Source organism: Schistocerca americana, chromosome 2, assembly GCF_021461395.2.
Source record: "Schistocerca americana isolate TAMUIC-IGC-003095 chromosome 2, iqSchAmer2.1, whole genome shotgun sequence".
In the NCBI taxonomy this organism is placed as follows: Eukaryota; Metazoa; Arthropoda; class Insecta; order Orthoptera; family Acrididae; genus Schistocerca; species Schistocerca americana.
The window spans coordinates 421,002,030-421,028,260 of record NC_060120.1 but is presented as its reverse complement, the minus strand read 5'-3'; the positions used below and the strand labels follow the sequence as shown (position 1 = coordinate 421,028,260).

Genomic DNA, 26,231 nt, shown 5'->3' with positions numbered 1-26,231 from the left:
GATATATTATATCTTCAAGTTTTGCTACAAGAATGATGTTCTACTGTGAAATGTCTTATTCGTAATGTCCTTGGAACAGTCAGTCCAACCGCCACACCTCTAATGTACTTGTAAATGAACGTCATATAAGCAACAATGTATGTTGTACAGTATAGATGAATTTATTAGCATCAATGACTATATAATCCTATTATCATAGATAAATAAAAACTGATTTATGGTGTCACATACATTAGAATCTGGCTGAAATTAACAAATGGATCAACGTTAGGATTTCAAAACTGTAGCACAAAGCATCTCTGCATTCCATTTCATTTTGTGAATAAATTTGGTCACTATAGTTTCAAGTTGACTGTTGAAATAATAATTTAAAAGAAGTTCTTAATCAGTCAAGGAAATTGAAACATTGTCATGAAATCTAAAATATTTAATAGAATGTGAACTGAGGAATTTAGGATGCTTTGATGTGCTGAAGGAATTGTGACTTGGTTTCAGATAAGTTGTAAATTTGAATAGAAGACTGTAGTAGGAGAAAGATAGCTATTGTCGGAAGAGATCTGAACCATTAACTTTATAAGATATTCACCTTAATGTTAAAATTCTTCTCTGTGACAGTGAAACATATATTAGAAGACTGAGCTGTGTTTTCTTAGCAAAGTAGCAATCCATTGTAGTCAAAAATATATTGCCTCCCAAAGGCAAATTATGTACATAAAATAAACAAATAAATGAGTTTTCAGAATAAAATGAAAAACAAGAGCCTTTTTAAGGTCCTCTTTAACAAATTGGACCCCACTTTGATAGAATCCTGGCTATGTCCTTGTTCCAGGCCACTCCAGGTCACAAGTTACTTTGTGGCAAAATAAAATACATACTATTGTGTATAGAGGTTACAGCAACATGAAAAGGGCGGATTGCTACTCACAACATAGAGGAGGCGTTGACAGACAGACATGCACATTGAAAAACTGCTAGATATTATTCAGCTCTTGTACTAGTACAAAACTTACACACATTCACAACTCTCTCTCTCTCTGTCTCTCTCTCTCTCTCTCTCTCTCTCTCTCTCTCTCTCTCTCTCTCTCTCTCTCTCACACACACACACACACACAACACACACACACACACACACACACACACACACACGCATACAGTCACTGTGGTTTCCAGGTGCTAAGGCCTGACTGTGACTGCACCTGAGATGAGTGATTTTCTTTGCTGGTGCAGGTAGTGGATGTACGGAAGAGGTATGAGGTGTGGAGCAAGAGAGATGGCAGAGTGGGTGGTGGTGTGTGTGTGTGTGTGGGGGGGGGGGGGGGGGAGCAGGGGAAAGGGAGAATATGCTAATGCTGCCTGTGGGAGCATGCAGGGACATGGTGGGGACAAGATAGTGGGGTGCAACAAAAGAATGTGCTGGGAGGGGGAAGGCATAATTGGGAGAGGAGAGAAGCAGAGAAGCAAAAAGGACTAAACAGGTTTACTGGAGGTGTAGGAGGTGTGTGTGAGGTTGGATTAGGAGTAGGGAAGAGGACAGAGGTAGGTGAAGGATAGGAACTAGTAAAGGTTGGGTCAGGGGGTTTATGGGAATGAAGGATATATTTCAGGGAGAGTTCCCACCTGCAAAATTGCTAGCATTAGTGAGAAGAATCCAGATGGCACAGGCTCTGAAGCAATTGTTCAAGTTAAGCGCATTATTTTGGTCAGTATGCTCAGTACTGGGTGGCCCAGCTGTTTCTTTGCTATTCATGCTGACAGACAGCTTGTTGGTTGTCAAGTCCACTTAGGATGCATGCAGCACAGGGGTTGCAACTAAGTTGATAGATCACATGGCCTGCTTTCACAGGTGGCCCTGCCTAAGAGTGGAGTAGGTGGTAGTGAAAGGATGTATGGGATAGGTCTTTCATCTAAATCTACTGCAGGGTTACGAGCAATGAGGCAAGGGGTTCGGAGCATGAGATGACAGAGAAGGATATTGTGGGTGGGTGGTGGAATACTACTATTGGAGGGTGGAGAGGATATTTCTCATTTCAGGGCACAATGAGAGGTAGTCAAAACCCTGGCAGAGAATGTGACTCAGTTGCTCCAGTCCTGTGTGGAGGAATCACGAGAGTGGTGGTCCTCTGTAGGCAGATTGTGGGTACTTGGGGATGGTGGGAGACTGGGGAGACAAGGCATGGGAGATCAGTTTTGGACAAGGTGGGGTAAATAATAACAGTCTGTGAAGGCCTCAGTGAGACCCTCGGCATATTATGGAGAGAGACTGCTCGCCACTACAAATGCAATAATCATGGGTGGCTATGATGTGTGTAAGGGAATTCTTGGTGTAAAATTGGTGGCAGCTGTTGATATTGGTAGGTTTGACATAGATGGAAGTACTGATGTTGCCATCTTTGAGGTGGAGGTCAGTATCAATGAAGGTGGCTTGTTGGGCTGAAGAGGACCAGGTGAAGTGAAAAGGGAAGGAGGTGTTGAGAAAATAGAGGAATATGACTAGAGTATCGTCATCCTCAGTCCAGATAATGAAGATTTCATTGATTAATCTGAACTGGATGAGGGTTTGGCATTCTGAGTGGTCAGGAAGGATTCCTGTAAGTGACTCACTAGTAGTTTAGGAAGGATGGTGCCATACAGATGCCCATTACTGTACCATGGATTTATTTGTAGGTGATGTCTTCAAAGTAGAAATAATAATAATTGTGGGTGAGGATATAGTGACCAGAAAAGAGGCTGTAGGTTTGGAGCCAGTCAGGCATTGGGAAAAGCAGTAGTGTTCAATAGCCACAAGCCCATAGGCAGTGATCAGCAGGGCACTGGGTGGTAAAGGAACAGGAACTGTGGAGATTTGGAAGAGGAAATGGTTGGTTACATGTAATACTCTGAATGTGTTGGTCCAAAAAGGTGGGGACACAGTTACCAGCCACAAGGGGTCATCCTGTGTTGTTGGGTTTATGTAGTTTAGGAACCATGTAGGTCTTGTAGTGGACATACCTGGCAGAGGGCAGAGTCCCTCCATCTGTTTAATCCTACAGTTCATAACCACTGTTGTGGAGCCTTTGATATCAGGTAGTATTATATGGTCAGGGTCAGTTTTTAGGCAGTGAATTGCAGTTTTTCTGCGGATGTGAGTTTGTTTTCTATGTAGAGGATCAATCAACTCTTAGTTTTGATGGATTAGTTGAAATTCACCACAAGTTTCTATCTTCATTCATGTGGAAGATATAGTGTTGCAAAATCAGACAAATCTTTCTGAAATATCCTGTATAATGTTTCAAGTCCTCAGTAGTCAACTGCTGATATCTCTCTGCCTTTATAACTGGACAGCAATGTGAGCTTGTTTAGTTTTAGCTTTTCTGTATTTTTTGTGGGCTTTGGGTTATGCATGTACAGTTCTCCATGAGATGGAATGTGTCAGTAAGTTCACAAGTAAGATAAATTTTTTCTACGATAACATGGCTACCAATCAATGTAGCCTTACAACATACTTACTGACTGCACAGTAATTCAAATGTTGAGTAGGCTGAGTTGTCAAGTTGAAATTAGTCCAGTTTGTTTTTAAATGTTGAATTATCTGTCAGTGCATTTAATTTACAAAGAAGGTGATCAAATATTTTATGGCTGTGTATTTTGTTCCTTTCTGTTCAAGAGTAAAGTTATGTTGTGGTTAGTTGAGGTTACTTCTGTTCCTAGTTTTTTTATTAATGCTATGAATAAACAAGGCAATTATGCTCCATATATCAATAGCACTCACTTATGAACAGGTCCAGAAGGATCAGTATTGATAGTTTGCCACACTGCCTATGTAATAAACAGAAATGGAAGGCTGAAAGATTATGGTTTAACATAATATTCACAATGAGGTCACTGGAGATGGAGCACAAGACCAGCAAATGCAATAATGGGGAAAGGAATTGGCCATTATGTTTTTGAAGGAATAATCTTGTATCCACCTTAATCAATTTACAGAAACTTAAACATGAATGGCTAAACACATTTTAAAACCCTGCTTCTATCAAATGTGAGTCCAGTGTGCTAACAATTGTAGCAGTTGGCTTGACTAGGGTAGGGATTTAACCATGGACAGTAACACATGCCAGTGGTTTCCACCTGTCAGGATTATCTTTGGTCACAACACTGACACAAATGTGTTGCAGAAGTTGATGATTGTCACTGCTGATAGACCACAAAGGTGACTCAAGGCAACCAGCTCAAAATATCCTGTAGGTTGTTTAGTGCAGTAGACAATATGTTTACATTACATTACATCCTATTATTATTATAACCTACATTAGACATGTAAAATGTGATGGGTATTGCATTACACTACCTCTATTGACACTTATCAAATAAAATTCATCTGGGGAAATATAGTGATAATATTTGAGAAAAAAATGCATATTTAATGATTATTTACTGAAAAAGGAACAAGTAATGCATATGTAAGACACAAAAATGAAACACTTCGTTCAGCAACTTATGCTCTATAACTTATAGTAACAACTGCTAATACTGATGCTGCTAAGGCTGCTTATATTGTTTTCTCCCACTTTTGTCCTATGGCATAATTTTTTGGGGTAACCAACCAATGGCAAAAAAGTATTCATCACTCAGAAAAGTGCAATTCAAATTCTGAGAGGAAATTATTCAAGCAGAAATCACTTTAAAATGCATAAAATATTAACAATTATCTTATAATATGTCCTATCATTTATGTGCTTTTTAATTTATAGCCTCCCCATGCACAAAATCAATAGTGCCTTTCATGATTGCAACACAAGATCAAAACACAACTTGCATGTTGATAGGGAAAACTTGACTCTAATACAAAATGGGGTACACTGCTCAAACACAAAGGTGTTTGGACACGAGAAGTTTTACCAGTGTAATGCCACAACTTAAGAGTAAATTGAGGGATTATCTCCTGGAAAACTCTTTTTTACTCTTTTGATGAATTCTTGAATGTAAACATTTTACATTGTTTTTTAGTTTAGGTGTGATGTATTGTACTTGTAACATTTACTATTACCACTTTGTAACTGAATATGATAATGTACATCAGCATGGAAATTTTCACTCAAGCTAATGATGTACTTCAGTTCTAGCAGATTTATAATTTGTATTGTGGAATACTTGAAATTTATTATTTGATTGTTTTATAATTCTGTTTTGCTGTAGGAAATGTCTAAGTTTGTAATTGTTAGCGTATTTTGTTTTTCTGTACATACTGTAATATATATCTATTAGCATCTATAAGTACTGTTCTCTTGTATAATTATGACTCATTACATATCCATGTGATCTTGTACACTAGATCAATGGAATAAATAAATAAGACACTTCAAGCTATACAATACAAGGAAAAGATAGCCTGCTACTCACCACAAAGATTACACGCTGAGTTGCAGACAGGCACAACAAAAAGACACTTACACATTAGCGTTTGAGCAAAGCATTCTTCAGAAAAGCAAATGCAAACACTTTCATTCACACAAACGAGCATACCTCACTCACACATGACCACCATCTATGACTGCTTCTACTTGGACCAGAATGCATTATATTGTAGATATTCCTTCTATTGTTGAAACTTTAACCTGGAGTTCCTATTGTTTTATTTTACATTTCAGTCCCTGGTTTTCATACTGTTAAGATTGTTTCTGCACCAGAAAATCATAAAAGAAATCAGAGGGCAGGGTAAGCTGTACAAATGCTGAAGGGAGGCTAAAGGTTCTCAGATCCATGCTTACTCACCAGATGTAAAGCTTTCATCTTTTTTGCACATGTTATTTCTCATAATCCAGAACATAGAGTGACTTTCCTTCCTTTCAGCACCTTTACGTCTCAATCCTTTCTCCCTATTTCCTACATTTCTCTTTTACTGATGAAAGGAAGGCTCAAAATTACTGAGAGCTATGGATTGGAGACTATTTTAAACTCTTGCGTCTTTCAAGCTACCATATTACTGTTTCAGTGTTTTGTAAGTAGATGCTTTCCATCTGACCAAGCATGCTTTCTTTCCATATGAATTTAGATTGTTATTAATGCAATCAGAAACACACATTATGTGCAATATGTTTTGCAATGTGTCAAAAATGTTTACAGAGCATTCAGTGACTATGAATCACTGAGACTGGGATTACTCAAAGTCATTTAAAGCATCTGTTTCAACAAATTTAAGTAAAGACAGAATTAGTATTCAGAAATCTTTGTCGAACTCCATTAATAAACATATGGTCTACAAATAGATATACATACATGTTCAAAGATACAATATACTACCTTATATGTATCAGTATTGGCTCCCTTTATGTGCTGACTGTGTGAGCAGTGATCAATAGTTTGTGGTGTACTTTCCATTGCTCCTTCACCACCTGTGGAATTAGGAACCTGGAAAGTTGCATAAGGGCTAATATCTTGTCTGCGCCCCAGTGATATATGCACTGGAGTGGGCAAGCACAGTGATTCATTTGGGCTCGAACTGACCATTGCACCACATCCAATACTACCTCCTGCTGTTGTGTCGGACTCACATCTCCCAGTCTTCTGCACATCAGGCACAAGTCCTATCTGTGATGGCTTTTCTGTAAAATCAATGGCAATTATAAGTACACATGGGAAATATGCCAAGGATTGTTGATAATTAACACAGTGTAGTAAAGTATGTAAAAATTTTTCAGAAGATTGTGGGACAAGGTAAAGAAATAGGAGCAAAAATTCAAAGAAAAGCATACAGTTAAAGTACAAGGTACATTAAAATATTCTACATCTACATCTACATCCATACTCTGCAAGCCACCTGATGGTGTGTGGCTTGAGTACCTCTATCGGTTCTCCCTTCCATTCCAGTCTCGTATTGTTAGTGGAAAGAAGGATTGTTGGTATGCCTCTATGTGGGCTCTAATCTCTCTGATTTTATCCTCATGGTCTCTTCATGAGATATACATAGGAGGGAGCAATATACTGCTTGACTCCTTGGTGAAGGTATGTTCTCGAAACTTCAACAAAAGCTTGTACTGAGCTACTGAGCATGTCTCTTGCAGAGTCTTCCACTGGAGTTTATCTATCATCTCCTTAACTCTTTCGTGATTACTAAATGATCCTGTAACGAAGTGCGCTGCTCTCCATTGGATCTTCTCAATCGCTTCTATCAACCCTACCTGGTACAGATCCCACACTGCTGAGCAGCATTCAAGCAGTGGGCGAACAAGCATACTGTAACCTACTTCCTTTGTTTTCATATTGCATTTCCTTAGGATTCTTCCAATGAATCTCAGTCTGGCATCTGCTTTACTGATGATCAACTTTATATGATCATTCCATTTTAAATCACTCCTAATGCATACTCCCAGATAATTTATGGAATTAACTGCTTCCAGTTGCTGAACTGCTATGTTGTAGCTAAATGATAAGGGATCTTTCTTTCTATGTATTCGCAGCACATTACACTTGTCTACATTGAGATTAAATTGCCATTCCCTGCACCATGTGTCAATTCGCTGCAGATCCTCCTGCATTTCAGTACAATTTTCCATTGTTACAACATCTTGATATACCACAGCATCATCCAAAAAAAGCCTCAGTGAACTTCCGATGTCATCCACAAGGTCATTTATGTATATTGTGAATAACAATGGTCCTACGACACTCCCCTGCGGCATACCTGAAATCAGTCTTACTTCGGAAGACTTCTCTCCATTGAGAATGACATGCTGTGTTCTGTTATCTAGGAACTCTTCAATATTAATTTAGAATACAAGAATAAATTCACACACACACATTTGTCACAGACCCCAGTTTGAATGAGAATTTCAGACATATAGCACAAGTCAATGAAATGCGTTAACATGCTGTATCAGGTATCAAACAGGTTTTGTTTGCCATATTAAATATTCTTCACTAATGATAATCATGAGGATGGAAAGACCCCCCACCCCTCCCTGAAGACATTTATATACTTACAGGTCTAGTTTGACAAGGGTGAAACAGTTTTAGTCAGCAGTGGACTTAAAGTAGGAACCATTCCAGGATGCACCTGAACTAATTTAGGATATGAAAAACTTACTTCCAGATGGCAGGATGGAGATTTGAGTCTCCACTCTTCCATACTAAAAATTGCAGAAGTGTAATTGATAGTATGCAGGACGTCATTTGGTTACTATTTCAGCTTGATACTCAGAGGAAGTTCATTTACATCTATAGTTTTTCTTTTCTTGTGTGCTTGATGCATATCAGTATCATTCACAGTATAATTTACATGTGACAGATGACAACCGCATAAGTAGTTCATGCAGGAACATTTTCTTTACTCAAAATTTATGATCCAGAAAAACCATGTGCACATAAAAATCCAACCTAGGTAATAATAGTTTGTTTTAGGATTGACATATCTTGTTTGAAAGCACTCATTTCCTTCATTATAAACAAAATTTAAATTTTACTTAAGCTTTTGTGTTTCAAGAAATATTTTCAAATAAAATTATTTTTGTCATAAGAATTCCAGAGTCTTCAACCTTTTCAAAACTCCAATGTTAGGCCCTATTGTCTTACGGTGCTGATTTTTCTACATTCAAAAATATATACATTTGCTACAATAACCTGCTATTTAATGAAATCTTCAGGACCCAAAATATGAGTTTTTGCCAGGCTTTTGTAGAACTAGGGGATACAAGTGCACACCCAAAAATCTTCTCCAGAGAGCAGAACCTGATTATTGGCAGCTTTTGAAAAATAGAATGTCAACAGTTAAACAAAATAACTTCATTGCAAAAACTGTATACATGTTACCAATCATTCTACTCTTTCAAATTATTATTGAAAAAGTGATAGTTTTGTGTTTCATCATTTTGTAAAAACCTTCCTACACTAATCTTTTAAATAGGTGTTGTGAACAAAGCAACTACCAGTTAGATATGGGAAAAACAAGAATTCAAAGGAAACAAATGCTCTGTTCTTGAAAACCAAAAGGTCTCAAATACACATCCAAGAACGTCAGTGTTTACAGCAGGTTGCCTGTTTTTTTAATGCTTTAAATGATACTGTTATCCACTTGTGTCCCTGTATGCAGTTTTGGCCCCTCAAACCATCCTATATAAATCATAACAATGGTTTTTGTATGTTTGAGTATAGGAAAATGAACGATTTCTCAGAACATAGCGAGATGGCAATGTCTTACATTTCAGTTTCCTGTAGATGGCTCCAAAGAGCTCTGGTTATTTCTAAAGTTTTCTAGAATGATACACAGAGTTCTACACTCTAATATTTGGGATCAATTTCACCATGTGTTTTATCAGTTGGTCAAGTGACCCAAAATACTGGGTGTCTGAACTATTCTTGGTCATTCTCAGTACACGCAGTACTCTGCTACCCTCATCCATAAGCGTGCAAAGGCTGTCTTATCCTTATTCTATTTTTGCCCAGATAGTAAGTTATATGTGTTACAGGCTGATATTGCCCCAAATCTTCCAGAGAAATGTAGAAACATATACAAGGACACTGATTCCAATCTGCTCATCACTGTTGAATTACACATCACTTATTATTTATTATTCTCATGAGAATTTGTTTTAATATACGAACAACAAATCCAACTGAAATCTGAATTTCATTGATGTTATCATTCTGATCTGTATTGAGGGCATATTCACCAATGGCTCATACTAAATTTAATGCCCACACAGGACTTGAATCTATGGTCACCTGTTACTTTCCCAGAGTCCATCTGATGCCAGTTAGACAGACAGCAGCCCAACCACCATGACATTCTTTATTGGCATGTAGAAATATTTTCAGTGTGTCCACAAAGATTTCTGCTGCTCATTTACCATTAGTCCTTAAACAACATTATTATTTTCATTTGAATTTGTTTTAAAAATATTTTATCTTCTTGCAGTTTCATAATCATTTTTGAAAATTAAAATATAACTTTCATAGCATAATTCTATGTGATTGTTGTGGTAAACATATTTTATGCTTTTTTTTAAAAAAAGAAAATGCCTTCAATTTAACATTCCACTTTATAGCAAATTACCAAATCAATGACATTACTGTAATTCCTACTGTAACTACCAGCAAGCATGAAATGAAAATGACTGCAAATCTGAGAATGGGAACTTTGATCACATTTGCTCCGGAAATACATGCCCATATGGGAACTGAAACACAAAAACTAAGAAGTGAGAACAATCAATGGAGAGTTTAGAGGTGTGGACTGAAAACCAAGAACAGAGTATCAAGATTGCTTCTCGAGAACACAGAGAATAGAGAACTTTGTGGTTCTTAGTGTATGCACCACTACTGTCAGTTATGGTTGAGAAGCCACTCATCAATGTATATAGAGTCTGCATTTAGCCTAAGCTGAATAAAATTCTGTGTATTCTATCATTTGTATCCCTATGAACAGACACTCATTATTTAAGTTAGACACTTTGAAATCTTTGTGTATTACTGAATTATTTTGTGATGATTAAGAATCCTGATATGTGAAATATTATCATAATTAATATGACCATTGAAAATAAATATGTGTCAGTTGAAAATTAACTTCGATGGTCTTGACTTGAATTATTTAAAAACTTGTCTAAACTATCTAGCAGTCATGTATCTGATGTTAACTGAAGATGATTTATGAGTCAGTAAAAGGGCAGTGACGTAAGAAGCCCTTATTTATCTACTACTGATTGTACTGGTATTTTTCAAAGAAAATTTTTGCTTGTTGTTGTTGTGGTCTTCAGTCCAGAGACTGATTTGATGCAGCTTTTGATGCTACTCTATCCTGGGCAAGCTTCTTCATCTACAAGTACCTACTGCAACCTACATACTTCTGAATCTGTTTAGAGTATTCATCTCTTAGTCTCCCTCTACAATTTTTACCCTCCACCCTGCCATCCAATACTAAACTGGTGATTTCTTGATGCCTCAGAATTTGCCCTACCAACATATCCCTTCTTCTAGTCAAGTTGTGCCACAAATTTCTCTTCTCTCCAATTCTAATCAATACCTCCTCATTAGTTATGTGATCTACCCATCTAATCTTCAGCATTCTTGTGTAGCACCACATTTTGAAAGCTTCTATTCTCCTCTTGTCTAAACTATTTATCATCCATGTTTCACTTCCAAACATGGCTACACTCCATACAAATACTTTCAGAAACGACTTCCTGACACTTAAATCTATACTCGATGTAAACGAATTACTTTTCTTCAGAAATGCTTACCTTACCACTGCCAGTCTACATTTTATATCCTCTCTACTTTGACCATCGTCAGTTATTTTGCTCCCCAAATAGCAAAACTCATTTACTACTTTAAGTGTCTCATTTCCTAATCTAATTCCCACAGCATCACCCAATTTAATTCAACTACATTCCATTATCCTCATTTTGCTCTTGTTGATGTTCATCTTATATCCTCCTTTCAAGACACTGTCCATTACATTCAGCTACTCCTCCAGGTCCTTTGCTGTCTCTGACAGAATTACAATATCATCGTCAAACCTCAAAGTTTTTATTTCTTCTCCACGGATTTTAATTCCTACTACAAATTTTTCTTTTCTTTCCTTTACTGCTTGCTCAGTATACAGATTGAATAACATCGGGGATAGGCTACAACCCTGTCTCACTCCCTTCCCAACCACTGCTTCACTTTCATGCCCATCAACTCTTATAACTGCCATCTGTGTACTAACATGATTCACATTGTCCATTGCACTTCACATAGTGTAGACCGGGAACTGTCTGCTAGGCGTGCCCAATGTAAAACTGACTGGGCATGGCCCATACTGCCTGAGTTGTTATTGTTCCACTGGCAGAGGTCACGGCCAAATTCTCGCGTGCCCTCTGGTGGATGGGACTTTACTTGCAGCAACTACTGTCCGTGACGCGCCGTGCCGATGTGTGCCTCCTGTGATCTTTCTGGTGGCTACTGCACTCCTCCTCCTTCGGGGGGTGAAGCCACTGTGATCCACTGCATCAGAAGGTGGAGCATCGTGCAGTAGTGATGACCTCCACATCCATTGGAATGCTGGAGCCGGGGGGATCTGCCAACCCTCGAGCTGGAACCTTTGAATACGGTTGGAAGTGACCCACACGAAGAGTCCCCCATCGTCCCACCACTGGAGCCCAGGGCAGAATGGGTGACAAACTGTTGAACTCCGGATCCCATTCCACCTTGGGAGGGGCAAGACCCAGTGGCGGGGACAATGGGGAAGGCATGACCACTGGTGAACCAGCCTCCTGAGAAACCGGACCTGCAAGGGGGGCCGGCTCTCACCGGGGCATCTCTAACGATGGCGATACTGGTGCTGGAGCTACTGGAGGCCGCCAAGGCTGAGAACCATTGCAGTGTGGTGGAGTCACGGGTGGGAGGGGCGGTAGCGTCCACTGAGAAAACAACACGGGTGCCGGCAATGGGGAAGCCGGCACCTGAGGGGTCGGAGGGTGGGTGCCCAAACGTGGATGTAGCTGATTTTGGTGACGACGTACCTCCTGGTCCACCACCTGCAAGGTATAGAGCCAGTGGCCATTGTGGCACAAGACCACCACTGGTATCCAACGTGGATTGCGACCACCCCCACATGCCCAGACTGACATACCCAGTAGAAAGCCCGTTTTGCAAAGACTGGCAAGGACCAGGCTGGAGGAGGTGCAGCAGAGTCCTAGGTTGGCACCCGTCGAGGAGCTCGGCGGGGCTGCGTTACCCATTGGTGTGGTCTGGTATGCCGTCACAAAAAATGTCAACGCCTCCTCCGCAGGAAAGTCGTGCACATACTTTTTCATCTGCGTCTTAAATGTGTGCACCATGTGCTCAGCTTCCCATTCAATTGTGGATGAAAGGGGGGAGAGCAAACATGCCGAATACTGAAGCGCCGACAAAAATCCTGGAAGGTCTGCAAAATAAACTGAGATCCATTGTCAGATACCAGGGTGACTGGCAGACCTTCAACAGAAAAGATTTTTGCAAGTGCCTGGATTGCAACTTCTAAAGTGGTTGAGGAGCAGTGAACCACATATGGGAATTGGGAATAAGCATCAATGACAATGAGACAAAAGCCATTGAGAAACGGGGCCACAAAATCTATGTGAACACGTTCCCTTGCCTGGGTTGCAGGTGGCCATGAAGAGAACGCTGACCTGGGAGACGCCTTTTGGCTCGCACACTGGGAACAGGCGGCCACCAAGTGCTCAATTTCTCTGTCAATACCAGGCCAGTACACATGTCTGCGAGCCAAGGTTTTAGTACAGGAAACACCCCAGTGCCCTTCGTGTAATAACGTGAGGACCTCCATTCGCAAATTTGCATGAACAACCACGCGAGGAGCTGTATCATTGGTAGCCAGAAGGAGAACTCCTTCCAAGACTGAGAGGCAGTCTCATAGAACAAAATAATTACGAAGAGGGTCCGAGGCCCGGCCTGGAGGTCGGGATGACCACCCCTGCTGAACAAGCCAAATTACTTGCCGGAGAACCTGTTCAGCTACCGTTTCCCTGGTGACTCGAGAACTAGTGATTGGGAGGCCATCAACTGCTTGGCGGGACACCACATCCAAATGAAAACACATAATCTCCTCCCGATCATACTTAAGATCCAGGCCCACCAGAGGACAATAAAGAGCGTCGGTGTTGGCATGCTGCCCGTTAGGACGAAAATGAGTCATAATGATACTTAGAGAGGAACAAGCCCCAACGCTGCAGTCTGTGGGCTGCCCTATCCGGAATCTGAGAGGTGGAGCCAAACAACAATATTAATGGCTCATGGTCAGTGATTAACTGAAACTTCATGCCATACAAGAAAGGGTGAAACTTGGTAACAGCATAGACAATGGCCAAAGCCTCTTTTTCCACCTGGGAGTAATGGGCCTGCGTGGGACTAAGAGTTTTAGACGCAAATGCTAGTGGCTGCTTGGAGCCATCCGCATTGCGATGGGCCAGGACTGCCCCCACCCCATACTGCAAAGCATCTGTAGCCAGGAACAATGGCTTATTGGGGTCAAAAGTAGCCAAACAAGGTGCTGACATGAGGAGGCCCTTCAATGAGGTGAACGTGCGCTCACATGCAGGCGACCAATCAAAAGGAACACCCTTGTGCAGAAGGCAGTACAGGGAGTGGGCTATGGTGGAAGCCTTGAGAATGAACTGGTGGTAATAGGCAATCTTGCTTAAAAAACCTTGTAACTCCTTCAGCGAAGCGGGCCATGGGAGGTTGATGATACCTTGGACCAAACTTCCTAGCGGCTGGACGCCATGCCGAGAGATGGTGTAGCCCACATACTCAATGGACGGTTGGAAGAAGTTCGACTTACGCAGGTTGCAATACAGGCCCACGGACCTGAATTTGAGAAAGAGGGTTCGAAGGTTGTGCAAGTGTTCCTTTGTGCTGTGGCCTGTGACAATTATGTCGTCCAGGTAATTAATACAATGAGGGATTGTTGACGTGACGTGCTCAAGATAACACTGAAATATCGCCGGGGCACTGGATATTCTGAAGGCCAACTGCTGGAATTGGTAAAGGCCAAATGGGATGTTGACAACCGCCAGCTGTTTGGAGTTCTCATCAAGCGATATCTGATGATAAACCTCTGAAAGATCGATTTTTGAAAAATATTGGCCTCCCACTACGTTGGAGAACAATTCATCAGAACGAGGCAAGGGATAGGTGTCCACCACCAATTGGGAATTAATGGTGGCCTTGAAATCGCCACAAAGACATAATTTTCCTGAGGGTTTCCTGACAATAACGAGGGGTGATGCCCACTCACTAGAAGAAATGGGAAGAACGAGCTCGAGGGCTGTCAGCTGGTCTAGCTCTGCTTTTACCTGAGGGCGGAGAGCCAAGGGGATCTGCCTCACACAGAGAAAACGCTTGCGAGCCGACGCCTTCAATGTTAAGTAAGCTTCAAAGTCTGAAACATGCCCCAGGCCCTCCTCAAAGATATTCTTAAAGTCAGAAGTCAAAGATTCCAATGATTGATAGGGAACATCTTTGGAGATCAACTGTATGGTGTCTGCGATAGAAAAACCGAAAGCTTGAAAGGCATCACAATCCAAAAAGGTTAGCAGAGCTCACATCATTGACAACAATAAAAGTAAGAGGCTGAGTGACTGATTTGTAAGTAATGTCGGCAGTGAATTGACCCAGTAGGAAGATGAACTGTTTACCATAACCACAGAGACGCAAATCTTGATACAGCGAGGGAGATATCCAAGACAAGAAAAGAGCATGACATACCTCCACATCAGCAACATGAAATGCCTGGAAATGCTGCCAAAGGTGATGTTCATATGCGTCCCAATCCTCCGCTGTCTCGTCATATGGGAGAAAGGGAGGAGGGAACGGCACTGCAGCAGACTGCGTGGAGAGCTACGCCGGAAGTGCTTGTTTCATGGTTGCCATGAGCTCCGTCTGCTGCTCAACCAAAACCCGCTCTAAATCCTTCATGCCATGGATAAGCTGCAAAACCGGAGCAATGACACAACATGTGAAAGAATGACCCTACTCGTCGCCAATTGTGTACTAACACGATCCACGTTGTCCGTCGCATTTCACATAGTGTAGACCGGGAACTGTCTGCTAGGCAGGCCCGATGTAAAACTGACTGCGCACGGCCCATGCTGCCTGAGTTGTTCTTCTGCTGCCAGAGGGTGGAGCCGAATTCTCGCGTGCCCTCTGGTGGACGGGACTTTACTTGCGGCAACTACTGTCCGTGATGCGCCGTGCCGATGTGCGCCTCCTGCAATCTTTCTGGTGGCTACTGCAATCTGGTTTCCGTACAAATTGTAAATAGCCTTATGCTCCCTTTATTTTACCTCTGCCACCTTCAGAATTTGAAAGAGAGTATTCTAGTCAACATTGCCAAAACTTTCTCTAAGTCTACAAATGCTAGAAATGTAGGTTTGCCTTTCCTTAATCTATTTTGTAAGATAAGTCGTAGGGTCAGTATTGCCTCACATGTTCCAACATTTCTACAGAATCCAAACTGATCTTCCCCAAGGTCAGCTTCTACCAGTTTTTCCATTTGTCTGTAAAGAATTTGTGTTAGTATTTTGCAGCCGTGGTTTATTAAACTCATAGTGCAGTAATTTTCAACACCTGTCAACAAATGCCTTCTTAGGGATTGGAATTATTATATTCTTCTTGAAGTCAGAGGGTATTTCGCCTGTCTTATACAGCTTGCTCACAAGATGGTAGAGTTTTGTCAGGGCTGGCTCTCCCAAGGCTATCAGTAGTTCTAATGGAATGTTGTCTACTCCCAGGGCCTCGTTTTGACTTAGGTCTTTCAGTGATCTGTCAAACTTTTCATGCAGGATCATATCTCCTATTTCATCTTCATCTACATTCTCTTCCATTTCCGTAATTTTGTCCTCAAGAACATCACCCTTGTATAGACACTCTATATACTCCTTCCACCTTTCTGCTTTCCCTTCTTTTCTTAGAACAGGATCTCCATTTGAGCACTTGATATTCGTGCAAGTGGTTCTGTTTCCTCCAAAGGTCTCTTTAATTTTCCTGTAGGCAGTATCTGTCTTACCCCTAGTGATATATGCCTCTACATCCTTACATTTGTCCTCTAGCCATCCCTGCTTAGCCACTTTGCACTTCCTGTCGATCTCAGTTTTGAGACCTTTGTATTCCTTTCTGCCCACTTCATTTACTGCATTTTTGTATTTTCTCCTTTCATCAATGAAATTCATTATCTCTTCTGTCACCCTAGGATTTCTATTAGCCCTCATCTTTTTACCTACTTGATCCTCTGTTACCTTCACAATTTCATCTCTCAAAGGTACAAATTCTTCTTCTACTGTATTTATTTTGCCCATTCTTGTCAATCATTCCCTAATGCTCTCCCTGAAGCTCTCTACAACCACTGGTTCTTTCAGTTTATCCAGGTTCCATCTCCTCAAATTCCCACCTTTTTGCAGTTTCTTCAGTTTTAATCTACAGTTCATAATCAATAGATTGTGGTCAGAGACCACATCTGCCCCTGGAAATGTCTTACAATTTAAAACCTGGTCCCTAAATCTCTGTCTTCCCATTATTTAATCTATCTGAAACCTTATAGTATCTCCATGCCTCGTCCATGTATATAATCTTCTTCATGATTCTTGAACCAAGTGTTAGCTATGATTAAGCTATGCTCTGTGCAAAATTCTACCAGGTGGCTTCCTCTTTCATTCCTTACCCCCATTCCATATTCACCTACTACGTTTCCTTCTCTTCCTTTTCCTACTATCGAATTCCAGTCACCCATGACTATTAAAAACTTCCATCTCCCTTCACTATCTGGATAATTTATTTTATCTCATCATACATTTCATTGATCTCTTTGTCATCTGCAGAGCTAGTTGTCATATAAATTTGTACTACTGTGGTAGGCACGGGTTTCGTATCTGTCTTGGCCACAATAATGCTTTCACTATGCTGTTTGTAGTAGCTTACCCACATTCATACTTTCCTATTCATTATTAAACCTACTCCTGCATTACCCCTATTTGATTTTGTATTCATAACCCTGTATCCACCTGACCAGAAATCTTGTTCCTCCTGCCACCGAACTTCACTAATTCCCTCTATATCTAACTTTAACCTATCCATTTCCCTTTTTTAACTTTCTAATCTACCTGCCCTATTAAGGGATGTGACATTCCACGCTCCGATCCGTAGAACGCAAGTTTTCTTTCTCTTGATAACAACATCCTCCTGAGTAGTCCCCGCTTGGAGATGCAAATGGGGGACTATTTTACATCCGGAACATTTTACCCAAGAGGACGCCATCATCATTTAACCATACAGTAAAGCTGCATGCCCTCGGGAAAAATTATGGCTGTAGTTTCCCCTTGCTTTCAGCTGTTCACAGTACCCGCACAGCAAGGCCGTTTTGGTTAATGTTACAAGGCCAGATCTGTCAATCATGCAGACTGTTGCCCCTGCAACTACTGAAAAGGCTGCTACCCCTCTTTAGGAACCACACATTTGTCTGGCCTTTCAACTGATACCCCTCCGTTGAGGTTGCACCTATGGTATGGCTATCTGTATCACTGAGACACGCAAGCCTCCCCACCAATGGCAAGGTCCTTGGTTCATGGGGGGGATTTTTGCCTACATCTGTAAGTACAAAATGCTGATTACAATATGTTACTACTTGTCTTGATGCTTCACATAAATACTGCTACTTGTTATGTAGCCAACACAACTTTTCAATCACTGAGTTTGGGATATAAAGTAATTTGTAAAGGAATAGTTAATGGAACATGTTTTTAGTTTTCTTTTGAATGGTTTGGCTTTCAAAACTTTTTGCTCTGTATTAGATAGGAGCTTCTTAAATATCTTTGCACTAGAGAATGTAACTCCACTCTGAATCTTAGACAAAGAAGAAAAGTCTACATAAAAACTATTTCTGTATACTAATTGTGACTGTGTAGACTTTAGTTCAACTGAAACTGTTTTTTATTGTCAGCAATAAAAAAATCATGGAATAAATATGTGTACTAAGACAAGGCTAAATAAATTCCAAGGTTCTTAGAAAAAAAGGTTCTGTAACATGTGTATTTATCTTCCTCACACAATATTTATTCTGCTCACTTCTGTTGACTAAGTATTCTATTTACTTAAGGTGAACTGCCTAAAGGTGAGTCCATAAGACAACAGCAAGTAATAATATGTGGAATAAGCCAACTTTCTTGTCTTTAGATCAACATGATGAGAGATATTCCCAAGGGTAAACATGCTGAACTGATTTTCTAGACTGCTTTCACTATGTTTTGACTTAATTTTGGTTCGTTATCCATCTGTATCCCAGACATACAGTGTTTCATTTAGTATACAATCATTAACATCTGCTTCTGATGGTAACAGGTAACTATCACATGTTTAAAATCACATTATGTGAGTCTTTATGAGATGAAGCATTAAACTGTTTGCTGGGAACCAGTTTTAGGCTGTTCAGCTAGCATCTGAGCTTTGTCTGGTGAAGATGACTTTGGACTCTTTATTAGTATCAGTAAGCTTGTTATAAGGTTATGATAGTAAGATTACTGTGTCTTTAGAGCTCTTTGGATGATTTTTAGTTTCGCAGAGGGTAGCTTGATGAGTGGAGGAATGTGGGACTGAAATGAGAATGGTAGTCATACTACTAAGCACATGAGAAGAAAAGCAGGGGCATGTGTTCATCATTTGTCATCATAGATAATTGTTGTAGTGAAACAAAAAGTTTTGATTACTGTTGCCTTCTAAAAGTTTTAAGGTTTTGTTCTTCAAAGTAATATTTTTGTTTAGTTACTTTTCCCCCTCTCTGAAACCTTACAAGTGGCAATGAGTGATTAGCACAATCTTTGGTGCAGAAGAATATGAAGGAGCACATACTGAAATTAAATATTAAAATTAAAAGTACTAATGAAGAGACTAATTTTACATGCCAACAAAGGAACTGACTGGTGGGAGAGTAGACCGTCTTGAACAGTGAGTAGCAACCAGCATAATTAACCTCCCATTGCTGGAATGAACATCAAGTGAGAAACGGAATAACGTTGTATGTTGAACAACTAAGACAGCCACAATAATGCTGTGGAGCAATTTCCAACATGACAGAGTACACTGTGCCATGCATCCACAACAGTTCAAGAGAACAAGAATTAAGTGCTTCAAGAAGCAAGGCTGTAGTTTTGCTTAGAATTGCTCCAGTAGAATTTTTGGAAATAACAGTTGAATTTTTGGGTGTGAAATAGCATCTGAAGATTTTGAACTATGTTGTAATTATATTGGTTGATTCAAAAAGAAAGAAAAGATTTCAGTTGTTTATTATGCACAAACTGTAAAAGATAGCAACACATTGCACATGTCATGAGATAGAGGAAGGTTCAAAGTTTTGACACTGCTGCAGTGTTGTTTGTTCATAGAAATATGGCAACTACACCACAAGAGAAATCATTTTGTATATTGGATTTTGTACAAAGTCAGGAATGTTGTACCTCGACATACTAGAAAACTGATTGTTTCCTCAATTTCATGAAGTTTCCAATGATTTCATTTCTATGCAAAATGGTGCCCTGCCTCACTATCATCTTGAGGTAAGGGATTATCTTAACAATATTATCTCACAGTGTTGGATTGGAAGAAGTGGTCAACAAGATCTTGTTCATTACTTTTGGCATCCCAGGTCATCAGAGCTCACAAACTGCAATTGTTTTCTGTGGGGGTACATAAAAGGCAGAGTCTTTGTCCCAAATATGGCAGCTACTCTTCAAGAGCTGAGAAATCAAATTGTTGAAGCTGTCAATTCAATTCAATAAACAGGGACCTCTGGTTTCAAGTGTGGAACAAAACGGGCTACTGTTTTGATATTTCTTGAACAATGCTTAGCGCTAATGGTGAGTGTATGGTACAGCGTCTGTGTGAATGTAATACTTTGAACCTTCCTCTATCTAGTGAGATGCCCAATATGTTTCTGTCTTCCCCAACTGATCTGTAATAATAAATTGAACCCTGTTCTTTCTTTTTGAATCACTCCATATCTTACCCATTTATTTAAGTAAAGTGTGATTGTCAAGTTTGTACTATTTTAATTTATAACTGTGGCAAAACAGCAGATAAATAAGGACCAGAATGATAACAAAATGGAAGAAGGGGATGAAGATTCAGGATTTTTGGACAATAGTGATGTCATTGGTAAAACTGGTCCCCATCAGATCACTTAAGTTAACAACTGACGGGCTTGGCTAGCACTTGGATGGGTCACCGTCTGGCTCTGCCAACAGCACTCAGCCCTTGTGAGGCCAACTGAGAAGTAGTGACACTGGTCACGAAAACTGAAAATCACAGGAAAAGTAGTGTGCTGACCTCATGCCCCTCTGTGTCCGCATCCAGTGAAGCCTAAGGTCTTGGGATGACATAATACCCAGTTGGTACCCTTCAATGCCTGTATAGATGGTGTCTGTTTTTTGTTTTTTTTTTATTTTTTAGTGATGTCAGACTGGAGGAAAATCTTACAGACACTAGTATGTCTTGTTCATGGTTCATGTAAAGATCAACAAAAGGAAGAGCTGACTGTTAGTGAATAGGGAATACAAAATCAACCCATAGCATTGATGGGTTTAATAATGTGAAAGAAGGAGGAACAATTGCAAAAGAAAAAAGAACAGGAGGCACAATGATTAAAGCAAAATAAGAATTTGAAGAATTTCTGAGTCAATATATCAAAAGTTGGAAGACTATACAGGTAAATATGAGGGATTAGGTACAAACAATCAGGAAAGAATTTCTGAACTGGAAGCAAGACTACAAAACAAATCTGAAACAGATAGAAATATGGGAGGGAAAATACACATCAGTGTGGATTAACTAAAGAACAAAATGTGAAAACAGAAAGTGACTTACAAGTAGTGCATAGTGATGTCACAAAACTCCAGGATATTGTAGTGAAAATACACAAGAAATGTGATAGAATTTATAATGAAATGGAAATAACAAGGTGTGACATCATTAAAAAAAATAACAAGATCAAAGGGATCCAAAAGGCTTGATCTAGCCTGACAGACAGTTGGACAGAAGAGGAAAAGATCAGTTTTGTATTGAGGAAGCTAACAGGAGATGCAACCATGAAGTGTATATGTGTAGGAACAAGAGGAAAAGCTATGGAGATTTTGAGATGGCATTCTGGAAGAATACAGGTAAGAAGAAAAACAGACTGAAGTAAAGCCAACATTAGTAATTCAACCAAAATATCGAAGAGGGAACATACATGGAGGGAATGCACAGCAATGGAAACAGAGTGAACCATGAAGAAGATGCAAAATAAGAATGAGACAAGAGATTTGTGGCCTTCTCAAGAACATCAAAGGCATAAGAAATAAGAAGACACATAATATTTTACTATGTGAAAAGGAACAGAAGACAGAAGAAAAGTACAAATTATGCAGTAGCAAGAGTGAATCTACTGCCATGTAAATAAACTGAAAGCTCTTTTTGGAAATTCCCAAACTTTTGAGTGTGACAGTCATGTCCCTTTCAATTTCAGTGAGTTCTCTCTGCTCACTCATTTATAAACCCCTGGATGTAAAGCCTAATGTCACAAGGAGTGCAATTCACAGAGATGTTGGCAGCATACTGAGTGTTAATGTGATAACATCTCTAGAACTGATGATATATCTTTTGAGTCTTCATCAGCTCTGCAATAGAACTGATTTCTCTTCTACAAGCTCATTATAGTACATAACTTTTGTGGAAGACCATGAAGGTCATTTCAAATTCATTTATATATTTTTTAGATTAGACAATTTTCTGGAAAACCATGAAGGTAATTCCAAATTTTTTAGAAATTCCACAGGATGGACTTCTGAAAATAAAGGCCTACACTGATGACATTAGTTTCTTGTAGAGTTATGGAACTGTTTTGTGCTCACACATGACAACTGATTTGAAGACCAAATGGTCCCTGTAAGCAGCAGGATTGTTGCAAATTTTGCAACTGAAAATTGCACAAAACTCAGCTCTATCCATTCATTTATAAGTTCTAGAATGAAGTACACAATGACACTTGATTGATTTCACATTTCTTAACTTTTGGAATGTCTTGAATACAATTTTAGAATGATGCTCTCTTTAAAGAGATTCTTATAGGGTATAAAACTAGCTAAAGGACTGGACTGGGAATTTTCTAGTGAGAACACCCAGTATGCTGCTACCAACAATAAAAATTAATATCAGCTGCACATGAACACAGTGTGCCAGGACAATAACTATATACAGTTCATATTAACTGTTTTGTAGCTCTCAGATAGTGTTACTGGTATATGGAGATGGTACTGGTAGGAAACTGCTGCAAAGATTGGAGGACATCACATTGGCAACACTTGACAAAAAGTTTGCTAGTTGACTCGTAATACTCTAAAGCACCAGTGCAGTTGAGAAACTTTTTCATCATTTGGTTATGTCATGTACAACAATTTGTTGGTTTGAAGTTACAGAAGTCAAATATTTAATCTTTATTGTCTGTAGCCATAACTACGTAATTCCAGCCCTACTTACTATATTCTGCAGCTCACATCCCTGTCTAAGTTTTAGAATGACTACAAGTGACAGCTCATTTCACTTTTTGCATCAAAGGAGAAGTATTTTTATTATGGAACATGTGTTCTCCCTAAGTGCTACATTTATTGTTTCTATATATTACTCTCTCATAGTTGATGGCTAACCATGTTTGCTTAATCAAGAACATTTCTGCATCATGAAGTGAATGTTTACAGCTGCCTATGAATAATAGTTTTACACAGCTTCTCATCCTCAAAATCAAACAAATTTGTCAGAGAATGCAGTCTGTTGTTCATGTTTTATGAAATTAAAAACTGAGTCACCATTGATTTTTGTATTTGCAGTAATTTTGGTTCTGCTTGTGTTTGTAAATGCCTGGCATCACTAATATACAGTTCACAACTAAAAACAAATATCATACACCTCCAAATAAGCAAACAAATTGTGTGTGTAATGCATTCACAAAACTGCATCTTTACGGTCATCTTGCCAGAATTTATGATCAGAATTAATGTTATGAATAATCCTACAGAGGCAAAGAAAAAAAAATTAAATAGCAGATGAATCATAAAAGTGGAAAACAGCAGCTTTTTGCAATGGGTATTTCTCATCAGTCTGTGATCCACTACATATTTGCTGCTCTTATAAACAAAAAGTAAAGCAAGCCTTTATTAATACTACATAAGTCAACTTTTATTTATGATAGTTGACAGCAAATGAGGCAAAATGTAACAGTTTACAATGGCTGATTGTATAAACATGTTTTCTGATTTGTTCTACAGCCCTAGGGATTTAATTTATGCTAGTATCTTTAGAACACGAAAAGAAAACTAATGTATGACTTTAAAGACAACATAATTTTGCTGAGATGTAAAGAGGAATTTCATTATAATGTCTGATGACACAGTTTTTACAAGTTGGTTGTTTTCCTCTTCCCTTAATGGTCACAATATTAAGCTGACATGTTCGTAATATAAGCTAAGAGAAACAAAATAATGTTACAAGTGCCTTTCTGTAGGTTTCTATAAGACATCTGTACATTATAAGAATGAAACCTTCTCCTTACCTCCATACTTATTTGCATTGTATAATTCTTGTTTTCTCTTCATATACAAGAAAAATCCTGCACCAGACACTACTATGATGACTAAAGCAGCTCCTGTTGGTATTATTATTCCAAGATCACTAAAGATACTGTTTTGCCCATAACCAGAGTGAATGATTAGCTCTGGAGCTACAATAGCTGTAAATAAATGTGAAGATGAATTCCACATACAAACATTTCATAAATCAAATTATTTGTTTAGTAAATTCTGATGCTGTTGTACAACAATGAAAATAATATCAAAAAGTGAATGTAATCTGGACACAACTACAGGGAAAATGAAAATTAGAGTGTTAATATCTTATGTTCATAAAATTATTCTCAGTTCTCTGAATATTCTGCCTTCAGTACTGTTAAGTGTTATGTCGTGGTACAATGACTGCCAAAAAGAACTAGAAATAGATCAGTAAAATTCAGTCTTTTCTTAAAAGTTGGAAGTAACATCATAACCCATGCAGAATGTTGTCATATTTATAGCAAAATGTAATCAACAGAACTTGAAGTTGCACCTACAAAGGTAGCATATTAAGAAGTAGTGAAAAGTTAAATATGAGAGGGAAAAATGTTTTTGAGGGAAATGAGAAAAGGGGAACAGTGAATGCAAGAAATCTGCAAAAATCTAATAGGTTTTAGAAATAAATCTGGCACACATGAAATTCAAATTAAAAAATGAAAACACCCTTCAACAAGGAGATGTTTTCATAATTAGAGATAGGTTTATGAATGACCAACTAGAACCTTACACACAGCTTCTCCTTCGGAGGGAAGATTTATAAACAAATCTGTGACATACTTATGTTCTTGTATTCTTAATACAGGGTCAGTACACTATAGCCTTCCTCCACGACCTTCACAATTTACCTGTTACCTGTATGTTAAATGTGCCAACTTCCTGGACATATGACTTTCACCTCATTGATGCCTCCACAAAGACTTCCACCCATCTAAAGACAACCAACTGCCAGCAGTTACTCCATTTCAATAACTGCCATGCCTTCATACTAAAATAAATCTCTCCCCCGTATAGTATCTCCACCTCAGAGGCACCGAGAGGCTTAACATGCCACTTTGTGTAATGTGGTCTACTTCAATGGCCTCCTTACAACCTATGCATTCTGAATCTCCTCCTTGTGCCCTCTGCCATCTTATATCTTCTTCTTCCCCCATACCAGCATCTCTGAATTACACAGGTGGGAGGTCCCTTACATCATAGCTCTGACCATGCACTTCTAGCCTCAGTCATAGCTTATCTCTGTTATGCCCCATCTCCAGCCCTGGCCTCATACCTCCCACTTTATTAATTATCTCCAACAGCATTACCCCTGCTGTCTCCCTCTTTTGTTATCAACCAAACTCTCTCCCTCTCAAATGACTCATCCACTTCACTATGTGTCACTTGCAACTTTCCCTGCTTGTCAGGCCAGTGCCACATTCCTACCTTGTGGCCTTGTCACCTCTCTCTCTCTGCTACTAATCTCCACTCTCTCTACCCCTACCTGCCCCTCCTCTCCTCCTTGTTTATCTCATTGACATCATCAACATAATTGCCCCCCCCCCCTCCTACTACCACCACTGGGCCAATATAACAGCCTGGAAAACAATGTAGTCACACATGTGTTTGCTCACTTTTGTTGTTAATGATCTCTGAGGAAGAACATTATGTAATTACTAACATTTCAGACAATATTGTTTATGTACTTGTTGACCCCAAAATTCAACTATATGATTGATTACATCTAATTCTTCTATTATTTAATTTCTTATGAGACCATAATTAACTGTTATATACAAGCTGCTCTGGGGTGAGCACCACATATTATTCTTGATGCATACTTTCACACAATAAAAACTTTAATTCTTATGTATGACTTACCACATAATAATGATTCCTTCAGACATTGTTTTCTTAGAAGACTTACACTGAAGCTTATATAAAAATATGAAATGATGTACAATTCATTCAATTTTATAATACCTTACAGTAAATTTATGCATGCACATTTCAACTTAATTATAGAATACCTTTCAATAATTTATGGTGAAAGTATGTAAATTTAACTTTGTAGCCAGAATAACTTATTAAACAAACATATTTATTTTACAATTATTATAC

The 26,231-nt window shown here is 39.2% G+C and overlaps 1 protein-coding gene across 1 annotated transcript in view; it reads right to left on the bottom strand.

Annotated features, from left to right (window-relative positions):
- LOC124596403 overlaps nt 1-24,123 on the bottom strand; it is a 53,257-nt gene extending 29,134 nt beyond the window's left edge. Inside the window, exons 1-2 of the mRNA XM_047135530.1 lie at nt 24,080-24,123; nt 6,277-6,578 (exon numbers count right to left, since the gene is read on the bottom strand). Coding sequence (XP_046991486.1) covers nt 6,277-6,578; nt 24,080-24,122 — 345 coding nt within the window. The 5' untranslated portion in view covers nt 24,123. The remainder of the gene's footprint in view (nt 1-6,276; nt 6,579-24,079) is intronic.
- Between the last annotated feature and the right edge of the window lie 2,108 nt (nt 24,124-26,231).